General features: G+C 46.1%; 1 protein-coding gene across 1 annotated transcript in view; it reads left to right on the top strand.

The window, feature by feature from the left end:
* LOC146857157 (discoidin, CUB and LCCL domain-containing protein 1-like) overlaps window positions 1-14,498 on the top strand; it is a 231,141-nt gene that overhangs the window by 146,243 nt on the left and 70,400 nt on the right. The window contains exons 7-8 of the mRNA XM_085647637.1: window positions 1,376-1,413; window positions 2,371-2,571. Of these exons, the coding sequence (XP_085503763.1) occupies window positions 1,376-1,413; window positions 2,371-2,571 (239 nt within the window). The remainder of the gene's footprint in view (window positions 1-1,375; window positions 1,414-2,370; window positions 2,572-14,498) is intronic.

The following is a 14,498-nucleotide window of genomic DNA, read 5'->3' as shown; positions in this document are numbered from 1 at the left end:
TCTGCCTACGCTAAGGCCATTCTACAAATACCAGGGTGTTTACTACCTGTGTCTGCCTACCCTAAGGCCATTCTACAAATACCAGGGTGTTTGCCACCTGTGTGTCTGCCTACCCTAAGGCCATTCTACAAATACCAGGGTGTTTGCCACCTGTGTATCTGCCTCCCCTAAGTCCATCTTGCAAAGATTAGAGTGTCTACCACATGTGTATCTGTCTACCATAACTCCTATCTAAAAAAGAGAAGAGTGCCTACCACCTGTATGTCTGCCTCCCCTAAGACCATTCTGCTAATAGCTGGATTCTTAGAGTCTGTGTGTCTGACTGTCCTAAGTCCATGCTGCACATGGCGTGTGTGTCTGCTTACATTAAGCACATGGTACAAACTGTTAGATGCTTACCGCTTTTGGTGTCTTCCTATACTAAGCACATGATTCAAATTGTAATGTGTTTACCAAAGTGAAGAGTTTATAGTCCGAGTGTCTGCTTATACTTGGCGTATGTTACAAATGGGGCTTTATTGACTATGCATCTTACACACAAGATACACAGATTGTGTTGTTTACAGCCTGTGGCTGCTTACATAAAGGCCTTGATTCACTAGTGATGTGTTAACCGTCTGTGTTTTGTTGCACCAAGTACATCTAACAGTAAGATGTTTGCTGTCTTCTATATGTCCGCTTGCACTAACTGTATGAACAAATGATTAACTCGTCTGTTAAAACTAATCACGTGATGCAAGCGAGCCTGCAGCTTCATCCATGTGCATGAAAAGCGGGATTGTGTATGTCAGGGCCGCTGCCGCCATTACAGGGTGTCTTTTTCTGCATTGCCTCAGTCCCTTTTGGGTGTGGTTAATGTGTGGGAACAGGCTGCTTGAACCCGGAGGAGGGAGTATCTAGCAGAGGGGTAGGTCTGGACTGTTCGGGCTCTCCAGGTGCTCTCTGCCTCTTTTATGCTCTGTTCTGCCCCACGCAAAGTCCGTAACCCTGTCCACCCCTTTTTTGAGCTCTTTTAAATGTTGTTCTGTGTCTCATACGTACACGTGATGCCCCTACACGTGACAGGGCAGTGAGCTGCACTTTGCAAGAGACTGAAGACTGCTTATTCATCATACTGTATTCATCTTTTATCTGAGCTTGAATTTTCTCGTTCTTTACTCTGGCATTGGGGTTGTGGGTAGTCTGCGGGTAAGATTGGCATGATTTTGGCTTTTCTAGGTTGTTTGCTGGGCTAAGCGTGTGCTTTGGGTGTTGCTGGCTTTGGCATGGGTGCCATGCATAGTGTGTCGCTGAGATCCCCTCCTGGAGTGCCCACTGAGGACGGCCTTCACCCTGATCAAGCTTTGTCCAACCTGCATCTTTTCTCTCTTTCAAGGGGGTCTCTGTCTGAGAAAAGGCTCCTGTTCAGCAGAGGTGAGTCTGATGGCCTTTGATGACCCGTTTTAAAATGTATTTTTAATTTTTTTTATTTTATTCAGTTTTTCATAACAAAAGCCAAGTACAAGAAGGCCAATTACAAAACACTTATCAGGCAAAAGAAAAAAGGGGAATCTAATTAAAAAGAAAAAATTCCAGGTCTATGCGTACATGTTTTGGTAAAATATGCAAGCCAAAAAGATAAAATACGTAAATCATGACTGGACGGAGGAGAGCAACGTGGAACCCTAAAGCACTACAGACTAGGCAGACCAGTCCTGAGGAGCAGCCACCTCCGCAACCATCCCCGAACTGGATCCCAGATACGGCCTACCCGTTTCATCAGAGGGTCATTCTCGATTAGCACCATTTCCAGTCGGCTTTTGTTAAAAAATTCCCACCCCCAAATCCAGGGATCAGTGGCCCTTCTTTGCTTTTCAGTAACAAATCACTAATATATTTCCTTGGGCATTTAGCACAGTCCTCCTCACCAGTGCCCAATTCTCTGCAAATTTGACTCCCATGATATCTTCATATATGTGTTGTGTAGAATTTACTGGATGCAGCCATGAAGCTGCCTCAAAGCGCTAGAAGAGGAAAAGAGGTACCTGGGAGAGCCTGGTGAAATAACAAGATAAGACCTAAACACTCATGTCATAAGGGCTGGCAGAGCAGTAGAGCTTTATCGGTTGCCAAGTTTAAGTTGGGTTATGTCACAATATTTTATGCTATCAGCATTTGTACACATACTAGTCAAAAGAACAGTTCGGCATGGGTGAGAACGAGGTTTCCTGACCACTCTTTGCCTTGCCTGGCATAAGATTGACCCTGGCCTGCTCCAAATGGCCTTTCAGAGCCGGACATCCACTTCTCCTCCAGCTGATCAACCTTTATTGAGCCCAAGCATGTTTCCAGTCATGCCTCTGTAACAGTGAATCCTTTTCCTCCAAACAGATTGTGACGAGGTGCTGGATGTAGCAGTGTTCCGCGCCTCCTCTTCCTGGCAGGACGTGGATGCTGGTGGCCGCCCAATGGTGTGGACGGCGGAGCGGGCAAGCTTTGATGCTCTTGGAGCCCCCCACTCCTGGGCGGCCGATGGTGGCTCCAGTGAGGGGTGGCTGGAAATTGACCTGGGAGGGCGTAGGAACATCACAGGTAAGTTGGTGTTGGACTTTCCATCTCATCCCATTGTTTTAAATGTAGGGGTCCCTCTCTTGTAACTTAGCCATCACCTCCTCCCCATCATGACTTCATAGTATGCGCCTCACCCTCAATACATACTCCATATATACCCCTTAAGAGTGCAGCATTTTTGATTCCCAAATTCATTACAAGCACAAAAGCAAGGCCATCCGGTCTTCCCTTGGCAAATGCCTAGAAGTATAGTCAGGGTCACTGGAATTATGCGAATTTGAGGCTGTGGCATTTTCAGCATAATTATGGATTTGCCACATAATCCTTCATCGGCTGCATATTCTCCAGATCTTATCCCAAAATATTGCTCCTAGATCAAAAGTTACTAAAATATGGCTATACTTGTTGCCGCAACGGGAAAGACCCTTCGCAAAGGTTAATTGGTCACCTTTCTGTTGTGTATTGTTATTTGGTTGTTAAACTTTGCCCAGTGTTATGTGTAGAAATGACAAAAAAAGAAAGTAATAAGATTATAAAATGTTCTGCGTAATGCCACATAATTTGCCTTACCTTGGTGCATAATTTAGTCAACCCTGCCATATAATTTGATCCTACATTGCTGCATAATTCCAGTAGCCTTGACTATAGTCAACAAGGTGCATAGGCGTAAGTGGAATGTGACAGACTATGTGTCGCCCCCACCATGAAGGATATTGCAGTCATAGATTCCTGATTCTCCATCTATTTCAGGTGTTACCCAAAAGCACAGTCTGGGAGATAGCCCTGGAATATTTTTTAAAACAGCCCCAAAATTTACTAAACAAATAAGTCTGATTCTCTTTCTCTCAACATTTTGGCAGCTTTCTTGGTTAGGATAATTTAAAAGTGGGATAAAACAAATATTTTACATCACAGTGGTCCAAATATTTTTGCTGAAAATCCACAGGTTTTGCATGCAGTCCTGAAACGAAATGCATGAAATATTACAATATTTCAGGGTCTGGCACGGTACCCAGGAGCAACATTTTCCTGCAGCAGCAAATCAAGTATGTGCCTATGAGACGACTGTGAGCTGGGTGCTCAGGACTGGTTGTGCTGAAAGTCCTTTAGCTCATCCAGCTGTACAAGTAATCTCTTCTTGGTCTGGTGGCTTAATGGACTAATATGCCCATTGTAGGTGCCTGTTTTCGACCTTATGGTCACAGGTTCAAATCCCGGTGGGTCCACTCAGCCTTTCATCCTTCTGAGGTTGATAAAATGAGTGCCATTGAGTTGGGTAACAATAAACATCTGTTATTCAGTGCCAAGATTCCCTTCTGGGTGAATATGTGCTGTACAAATACGCATGTTATGTTCCTACGCACCCATCGGAGTGTGTTTCCTGTGGCTGATCATGTTTCTGTTTCAGGGGCCACAGATTCCTGCTGTTCATCTGTTTCATGTTCATAGACTCGACCTCCTTTGTCTGCACCACTTGTATCAGTTCCTCCTGACACAGAATCTCACTTCTCCTACGGTTTCAAATGTTTAGGTCCTGCTCTAGTGTCTGTTCCTCTTATTACATATTTCAACTTCTCCATTTGTTCCACTTATTACATATTTATGCTCCACTGTCTGTTTCGCATTAGAGAGTATCCCTACCGTTGGTCAAACATGTTAGTTACTCGTTTCTACAATTGTTTTGTGCGTCTTATTTCACTCCTCTAAATCACGTCACCGATGTGCGCTTCTCTGATTCACATACCAGCGTGTCCACTTTACTGAAGCACTTTACAAGAGAGTGCTGCTCTGATGCACGTCTTACATGTGTGTTCCTCTGACTTACGGAGACAGATTTTTTCTACTTCGGTTCACTTGCCAGATGTGTGACTGTTTTAATGTATGTATTACAAGTGTGCTTGGCTTTTATTCACTTATGTTCTTACGATTTCTGTGTCACAGATGTGTGCTTGACTTATTCATATACACCCTTCTCTGATTCGCATATGCGGTGTAATCTAAAGCATTGCCAGGAACCGCCCTCACAGCGGTTCCTTTCAGCGCTTCTCACAGTTTGGTGCGGGGTTCTGTCATGTTGATGGAGCCCTGCACCAAACTGTAACAAGCATTGGCATAGCCAATAGGTCTCGCCTTTGGGACCTTATAAGTGTTTAGCCATGCAACAATTGCGTAACTAAATACTTATAAGGTCCCAAAAGCAAGACCTATTGGCTATGCAAAGCGGCCGTGCGGCCGCGAAAGTGAGAGTGATCGCGATCAAACATCAAAGCGGCCGTGGGGCCGAAAGTGAAAGTAATCGCGGTAAAACGCGGCGCGCGCGCCCGCGCACATGCACTGTAGCTCTAGGCTGGCCTGGCACCACTTTTTGGAGCCCTCTCAATAAGTCTCGCCAGACCAGCGCATGCGCTGGGTCAGGCGAGACCTAAAGCATTGACAGGAACCAAACTGTTTTTTATTTTCTAAAAAAAAATCCCGAAGCAGGAGTTTCTATCTGAAAATAAAAAAGAAAATGCCCCCTCCCCCCGCGCGAGTAATCTCCCATGACGAGGAGGGCATTATTTGTTTTTACAGTCCTTTGCCGCCAGGGTTTTCCCGGTTGTGACAGACAGTAAAAAAAAAAGGTTATATGTCTGTCCACACAAATTAAGCAGACAGATATACAGTCAGTTCACCAACGGCACTTACTCCCTCAGGCCATTAGAGACATTTGGCTACAGCGGTGATGTAGTAGTTACCCCTGTAGCCAAACTTATGGTCCGCCCCCATTTACATCGGGCGGGGGTGGACCATTTTGTTGGCAGGGAGGGAACTCCATCACCACTGCGACGGAGTTCCTTCTCCACAACATATAAATCAAGCCCTCTGTTAGTAGTCTATAGACATCGTCAAATATATTATAACATTTTTGTAATGTATTTGGCTTGACATGTATGTTTAAAATGCACAATTTATCATTCTAGTTTCTAGGTTTGGCTCTAAGGATAGCTCCCCTCAATTGTTTGAAGTGGTAACCCCGCCTTTATTGGTGACATGTTAGGCCCCTGCCCTCCAAGTTCAGGTCTAGTTGCTCATTTGCTATAGGTGGACAATATCCCTGGGTAGCTAAGTTCAGCTGACTGGGCGTCAGCAGTGCATTCTCTAGTGATGTCACAGTTCCTTCCTAGAACCACCACTAAAAGCTACACCACAGAGCTTCTCTGATTCAAGCTCTGTTACCACTTCTCTGAGTCAGGTATCACAGAAGTCTGCTGCTCCCCTCCTTATGTGTTGCAGGTGAGTCCGCCTCTAATTCAGGCGCCACAGATGTGTAGTCCTTTAATGTGTCCTCCACTGATTGATGTCACAGAAGTGTGCTCCTCTAACATATCAAAGACAAGCGCTGCTGTGATTCCTGTGTCAAACATGTGTGATACTCTAATGTTACAGGTGTGTGCTCCTCTGATCTATTTGTCACATGTGTGGTTCTCTGATACACATGTCCTAATGTATTTCAATGTAATGTAAAGGGCATTTCTATAGTGCTCTGTTACTCCAAGAAGTGTCCTGGCGCAGTGCGCCTCCGGTGATAACTGACTGAAAAAGATAACCACTAACCCTGCTTAAAAGCCATGTTTTCAGTTTCTTCCAAAACTGAGAGGTAGCTGAAATTCTCTGTAATTCCAAAGGTAGTTTGTTCCATGTTGAAGGTCCTAAGAAAAACAAGCATTTACAATGCAATGGTCTCGGCATTGTCAAAGTTAGAGCTATTGGCATTGCTCATGACATTATTTTTGTTTATATTTTTGTTTTTAAAACATTTAAAGAAACGGCATTGTTATTTTCAATGTCACTAGCTGAATCACTCTCAAATGCGAGACCTATTGCATTTGCACCCACACACACAAAGCCACCCACACACACAGAGCCAACCACAGAGCCACTCACACAGAGCAACCCACCTACACACACACACACACACACACACACACGCAGTAGCCCACTGACCTATTTACATTATGTGCACTTTGTGATCTGCAGGGTACATGTTATTTGCTGCAGGCACATTAACCCTATGTGCTACCTTTCCAGTAGTGAAAACTTCCACTAGACAAAACTTCGATCTCTCTCTAGGAATAACATTAATCACCATAGTCCTTGTGACATTTTTATTGTTGCCCAAATTGCTGGAGGCCAGGAAGGAGGCAGCAAGCGCTTGTAAAACCTTAATTTACTAGCAAACATAATGTCTCCACCCAAAGTCAGCACCCGGTCTCACCGGTTGCACTGCCCTAGAGCTGCCCATTCTCAAGGGTGCTGTGACCTAAGTGACAGAGTCACTGTTGTTCTTGGCTATGCTGCTTCATAGGGCCGCTGATCATTGGAGATCAGCTTGATTCGAAGCTCTACTACATTTTGGCAGGTTGGGAAATCAAAACACATGCATGTAGAGCGATCTGATCCGCTTTATGTTTTGCAAGCAACAACACAAACAGCTGGTGACGGCCCTTACACACTGGTTGAAAACAGTAAACAGGTTAACATGATCTGAAACCTTACTTTACATGTCTGAAACATTGTGAAAGTTGTGCCAGTTCTAGGGAGTACATTTATACTATATGAAGCATTGTCTAAAAGCAGCATTCGCGAGTCACGAAGCAATGGGGGGCATGGGAAGGTAGGGAAGACTCAAGGAAACAGGGGGCGAAACCAGACTAGAAACGTATAGGCAACAACGTGAGTGGCATAAGGAACTGGGTTATAAGAGGACGGAAGCAAGACAGGGGCCTGAAGAAGCCAAGAGGCAAGGTGGGACAACATGACAGTGAAACGAGATAAGGTGCAATAAGGAGGAGGGCACAAAAGGAAGTTGGAAAAACAGCAGAGGGCATAAAAGGAAGGATCCAAAATCCCAAAGGACCCAGGGCATGAGAGAAGGAAGTAAAATAGTCATTTGAGATATTAAACCAGCCGGGTATTTATCCAGAGAGCACACGTGGGAGGTTGTCTGTGTCTCACGAGCATAGCGTTTTACTGCCCTGATAAAGGAAAATCAAAGCTGAAGCAAATTGGGCAGTAGAAAATGTAGGGCGTGCCAAATATGATGGTGGGGCAGAGTGAAATGTCGACTGTATAGTACCGGGATAAGGCCCAAAATGCAATCTTTCTCCACACTGTCACCTCACAACAGCTAGCGCTCCGCTACTGCTCCTCTCAGCAGCCATCAGTGGCAGTATGATAGCAGCTGCTGAGACATAGCATACCTCATTTCCTTGGAGAAAAAAAAAAGCTCCACTGCCCTTCCTCGAAATAGAAAATGAAGACCATACATACTGCTGACAAAACAGAACACACAAACATCAGAGTGGCCAGGCTGGAATGCAAAACGTAACACGATGCAAATGACAGGGTTGCAAACCACCTACACCACAATGCAGAAATCCACAGGCTCATTGACCAAATTCGTTTTCCAAGGTTTACATTAACAGAAGGAAAATGCCGGCTCGCTGATTGCGTTTGGTTAGGTTTTTCAACAACCCAAGATTTTGAGCAGAACGCGTTCCACTGAAACATCATTTCACATGAGATTGTGATTACTAAGGGTGGGTGGGGAAAAGCTTAGAGGAGAAACGGCATTTCTCAGCGATAACCTCATACTAGACCACGAGAAAAGGTAGCAATTAAATACCATATCTGATTTCACATTGGCTAGCAGTAGTACTATTCGAGAAAATGCTGCATGTTTTTCTGTTCGACATTTCAACTGCTCTTGAGCAAAGACGTCATCGACACTATGAACTCCCTTGAGAGTAAGAGATGCTTTACGTTGATATACTTTAAAAAACCGGATATGCATCCCTCGTTTATTTGAAAATTATTTCACCCCTCCTCCCCAGTTGGTGAATTTCCAGCTGGCTTGTTAAAAGTGACCTCAAATTGCTGACATATTTGTGTACACCGAATGACAAAATGCCTATACAAAGAAAACAGCTGATCTTGGGACTTGCTTTTGTCATCTACCAGTGTCTGGTGATTTATTTTGGTATTTTTCTAGCCAACAGAAGGACTTTTCTTTTTTTCAGCTGTACATATATAGCCCAAAGTCCAAAAATCCATACGCCGCAGCTGAATACGACAGAAACAATTTCTAGCTAATTGGAATTTCCACCAGGCATACGTCTTGCAGATTATGAAAAGCCTAGTAGGGAACGAACACTGCACACTGGCATTCAGAGAAATGTACAGAAAGAATAAAAATGTATAAGCAAATGTAGACTGGTATCTAGACAGACACATTTTAAAATCGTGTGCAGTGTATCTAACGTACGGTACATTTCTTCAAGTCTCACGAGAAATGTGTCCTCTGGAAAGGACCGCACCAAGAGATGGGCAAAATTATAATGCTTAGCTTTTCATCAGGACATCATGGAGGCAGATGAAACAAAACAAAAGAAATCATCATTTCTGTTTACAGAGCAATCAACGAGTGGTGACACGGGAGGAAAGCGGCTAGGCCTGTGGTGAGAGACACTTGAGAACCATGTGCACCTTTCACCTTCAGAAATCCTGACTGTAAAGAAAGAGACCGTGCACACTGCACCCAGACAAACGGCAGCTGGCAGTAGAAATTGAGCATGCAACAAACCGGGCATCAGCAGGAAGGGCTGGCGTGTCACCAGCTGAACACACACAGACACACTGCCTCCCGTGCAGGCCTGGCTGGCATGGTGGGCTTTAAATATATCGGATTCATCAGCCCTGGTTAGAAGGCTTTCTGAGGTGGTTCAAAATGGAGGCGGTGCGCTCATTTAGTCCGGCGGTTCTCGATCCCAGACAATAGCCCTGCTCGCAGCCCCGGCGCAATAGGCCCCGCACAACCCTGGAGGAAATTACTACCTTTCACCTTCATAAACCCTGCCTGTAAAGAAAGAGACCGTGCACACTGCACCCAGACAAACGTCAGCTGGCAGTAGAAATTGAGCATGCAACAAACCGGGCATCAGCAGGAAGGGCTGGCGTGTCACCAGCTGAACACACACAGACACACTGCCTCCCGTGCAGGCCTGGCTGGCACGGTGGGCTTTAAATATATCGGATTCATCAGCCCTGGTTAGAAGGCTTTCTGAGGTGGTTCAAAATGGAGGCGGTGCGCTCATTTAGTCTGGCGGTTCTCGATCCCAGACAATAGCCCTGCTCGCAGCCCCGGCGCAATAGGCCCCGCACAACCCTGGAGGAAATTACTACCTTTCACCTTCATAAACCCTGCCTGTAAAGAAAGAGACCGTGCACACTGCACCCAGACAAACGGCAGCTGGCAGTAGAAATTGAGCATGCAACAAACCGGGCATCAGCAGGAAGGGCTGGCGTGTCACCAGCTGAACACACACAGACACACTGCCTCCCGTGCAGGCCTGGCTGGCACGGTGGGCTTTAAATATATCGGATTCATCAGCCCTGGTTAGAAGGCTTTCTGAGGTGGTTCAAAATGGAGGCGGTGCACTCATTTAGTCCGGCGGTTCTCGATCCCAGACAATAGCCCTGCTCGCAGCCCCGGCGCAATAGGCCCCGCACAACCCTGGAGGAAATTACTACACAATCCAAATGGTGCTTCCGATCCGAGCCCGTGGATGCAGGAGATGGAGAGCACAGGCCGCCCCGGTGCACCGCCGCCTTTCTCCAAGGCAGAGAAAAAATGCCTCGGAGAAACGCCACGTCGTTTTCGGATTCGGGGGCGTGTTTTGCTGTTGTCTCCTCCCTGAGACTTCTCGCAAAAAACACGCCCCCCGATCCGAAAAGGACGGGGCATAATCGGAGTGACTGGACCTCTTCTCCAGTGGCTGGCCAGCATTTAAGAGGCCAGCCAATGGAGAACAGGAGAGAAGAGGGGCGGGTGCAAGCCCCTCTTCTCAAAGTCACTCCAACTCATTAAATCTCGGAGCGAGACTGCGCAAGCGCAGCCTTTCGCAGCCGAGACCTAAAAAGGACCTAACCTCCGTTCTGGACCGCCGAATCCTAGGGATTTCGGCCAGAAAGAGGTTGTCTGAACGCAGAAGCCTGGATGGCCATAAAAGCAAATACTTGCTCTGCGGTAACCAGCACCAGACTGATGGAGAGCCCTGTGTATCAGGAGTAAGGTCGGGAAAAGGATCTTCTTCCTGATTGGAAGTCAGTGCAACTCCCTAAGCTAAGGGGATACATGAGTTCTCAGTGGGAGGATGAGAAGGGGGTGGGCTTCTGCATTTTGGAGCACCTGCAGCTTACAAATCAAGTAATCAGGCAGGCCCAAATACAGTGCATTGCTGTAGTTCAAGTCTAGATGGTATTAAGGCCTGTACTATCAGTTTCTGAGCAGAAAAAGAAAGAAATGCAGGATCTTCCGAAGCACACGTAACAGACCAAAACAGGTCCCTACCACTGCATTAACCTGAGAAAGAAAAGTGAGCTCACCATCAAACTTAATGCCTAGATTTTTGACAGGGCTAGTGTGTTGTAGCTGAGGAGGAGTAGCCGCTGGCCAAAAGGACTGCTCTTGTACCAAAAAAGAGTAGCTCTGTTTTTCGAGCATTACATTTAAGCTGGTAGTGAGTCAGCCATTGAAAAACAGCTGTCAGACAAGTTCAGATTTTTTCGCCAGGGAACACTTCATCCCTAACCCAGGAAAAAAGTAACTGGGTGTCATCAGCATAAGAGATTATTTTTGATCCCAGGGCCTCTGCCAAGATCGCAAGAGGAGTGAGATATATATTGAATAAAGTAGGGCTCAAGGCCGACCCCTGTGGCACTCCCACTTGCAGATCACAAGACCCAGATGAAAAATGTGGACACCAGACTGCTTGACCTCATCTCTCCAGGAGCGGAGCCATCCAGTCCCACTCAAGCCCCCTCATTCCAGTGGCTTGGAGACAGTACAGGAGTATGGAGTGGGTTACCGTGTCAAAGGCTGTCCTAGAGGTGTTTCCTATGATGTGTGTGATCCTGTGAAATGTCACAGATGTTTGCTCCTCTGATTTATGTGCCACATATGTGTATTTATCTAAATGTCTTGTCACAGATAAGCACTGGTTTGTATCTTGTGTCCGTGATGTGTGATCCTTTAATTATTACATGTGTGCACCTGTGACTTGCATGTCACAGATGTGTGCTCCTCTGGTTGGTTTGCTACCATGCGTGCACCTCTTTTTCACATGTCCTGGGTGTGTGCTCCTCTGATTGATCTCACAGGTGTGCTTCAATAAATCCTGTGCCATGTGTGCATTCCCATCATTAACAGGCCACAGACGCATGCTCTCCTGATTCACGTGTCCCATGTGTGTGCTCCTCTGATTAATGTGTCACAGCTGTGTGCGTCTCTCATTCATGGAAGATTAAACAGTGGTGATTCATGTCATTTAAAGGAACTTGGGTGTGAGTCCCAAGGCGATATATAAAATGTGTAGACTCTATTTATTGTTATAGAGTCCAGTGTGAACCTCTACATCATTTTGGCAATATTGTCAGTGTAATTACTGGGATCAACTAAAGAGTACCTCCAGTTTCTTCTAGTTATGTTTACATATTTTATCACAGACATCTGCCAATCAGTTGTATAGTGGAAACTGCAGTGTACAGTGCTACGTGAATAAGTGGGTGCTCCTATATCCTGCTCACTTGTGTGTCGTATATGTGTTCTTTTCTAATTAATATTTCGGTTGTGTGCTTCATTATTGTATTGTAATTGCATTTATATAGCGCTTACTACCCCTGACGAGGCGTTGAAGCGCTTTTTCGACGAGTAGCACGCTACTCTGGGACACATAGAGGATTAGTGTTGAATTAGTATAGTGAAACATGCAAGTAAATTTTAAGTGGTGGATAGGTTAGTCAGTTATTTGGATTCGGAAGGATAGCAGGAGGATAGAAGAGGGAAAAAAAAGGGTTGTATTTATATAGCGCTTGTTACCCCTGATGGGGTGTTGAAGCACGCTACTCCGTAACCCCATAAAGGATTAGTGCTGAAATAGTATGGTGAAATATGAAGGTCATTTGAGTGGTGGATATTAGTTATTTGGAGTGAGAAGGATAGCGGAGGGATAAAAGGGAAGAAAGGTGTGCATTCATGTAGCACCTGTTACCCCTGATGGGTGTTGAAGCGCTTTTCTGGCTAGTAGCACGCTACTCCGGAACCCATAAAGGATTAGTGTTGAAAATTAGTATAGTGAAATATGAAGTAATTTGAGTGGTGGATATGTTATTCAGTTATTTGGACAGATGTCTGCTCCTCTGATTCATGTGTCGCAGATGGGGGCGCCTTTGATTTCCATGTCACAGGTGTGATCTTCATATTAGATATATTCTCCTCGGTTTCATTTTTCACCGATGAATGCTCGCCTGATTCACGTGTCACAGATGCCTACTTTTCTGATTCTTGCGTGACACGTGTGCTCCTTTGATTCATGTGTCACAGATGTATGATGCTTTTATTCACGTGTCAGATAGCTGCTCCTCTGATTCACTTGTGTTCCTCTGATGTATATATATTCACGTCATGTACCTGATCTATGTTCTTCTGATTAACCTGTCGCAGATTCCCGCTTCTCTAATTCATGTCATACACGTGTGCTTCTTTGATTCACCGGTCACAGATGTGTGCTCTTTGCTTCACGTGTCACACACGTATGCTTCTTTGATTCACATGTCGCGGATTCGTGCCCATCTGATTCACGTGTGCTCCTTTGTGTCGCACGTGTGTGTTCCTCTCCTTCGCGTCGTGTCACTGATCTGTACTCTACTGAATCACTTGTCGTAGCTGTATGTTCCTCTGGTTCAAGTACTTGAAACGTGTACCCCTCCGATTCATGTGTCACAGATGTCTTCTCTGATTTTTGCGTCACTGCACGTATGCGTAATCCACTGATTTACGATTGTCTGAACTGGGTTGCTCTAGCTCCAGTGTTGCAGATTTTCACTCCTTCAAGAATTGTTTTTTTGTCGCAGATTCACTCTTCTTGGTCATTTTCACATGTGGCACATTCTGGCTCCCCTGATGGTGTCACACATTACGCGCCCGACTCCTTTGTTTCACTCTCGGCTCCTCTGTCAGGCTCATGGGCGACCCCTTTCCGACTCGGTTTCACACCAGGCGTATTCGGGCTACTTTACCATTTTGACATATAACGTATTCTATCTCACAGGTGATGTGCAATGGCTGATTGGTCAGTTTCATGCGTGGCACACGCCTGGATGTTGTGTCTGGTTGACAGGTTGCCTCTGCGCCCTTTTAACACGAGGTTTCAAGGTCAGATATTCAAATCCCAGCTGGGCAGACACAACCTGTCTTCCTTCCAAGGTCGATAACATGAGGTCTGTCAGTAGGGGTAACAGTAACACCTGTCACCACTTCCTTCGGTTGGCCCTATTACGCTTACACAACAGCATCTTAAAATATTTCGGCTGGAGGCAGCTGCCTGCCGCCTGCACACCCGCACTGCGTGTACACCGCCTTCCGCAGAAACCAGTCACACCAGCACGCCGTTGGCACGGAAGCCCCGCCCACTTGGCACTCGGGCATAGGCACTCTTTTGTCTTAGGATAGCTGTTTGCCTTGGTGCTCGGAGCAGGTAGAGACACCTCAGTCCTCAACGGCGTGTGCCAGCCGGTGATGAAATACCACACAACGCAGAGGAGCAGGGAATTCCCTGCTCTGCCCAACCCCGTGCCCTCCTAGGGGCACGGCATCACGCTCGTCCGTGTGATTTCAAAGGCAAACGTAGTTTTGCAGATAACAGGAGGGGCGCTCGGGTCACTTGAGATGCACTAGCAGAGCTGTCTGCGGGTGCTAACGTGGGTACAATGACGGAGACTTCTGTACCTCGCGTGCAGAGCCTGTCCTTGCTCGGATACCCCCCCCCCCCCCATGCGAGTTAAGGAAATTGGCGCCCTGGTTGCTGAATAAAACAAGCATTGGAAATGCCAATAGAGGCCCATGAGAGTGC

Source organism: Triturus cristatus, chromosome 3_2, assembly GCF_964204655.1.
Source record: "Triturus cristatus chromosome 3_2, aTriCri1.1, whole genome shotgun sequence".
Lineage (NCBI taxonomy): Eukaryota > Metazoa > Chordata > Amphibia > Caudata > Salamandridae > Triturus > Triturus cristatus.
This window is presented reverse-complemented; position numbering and strand designations above follow the sequence as displayed.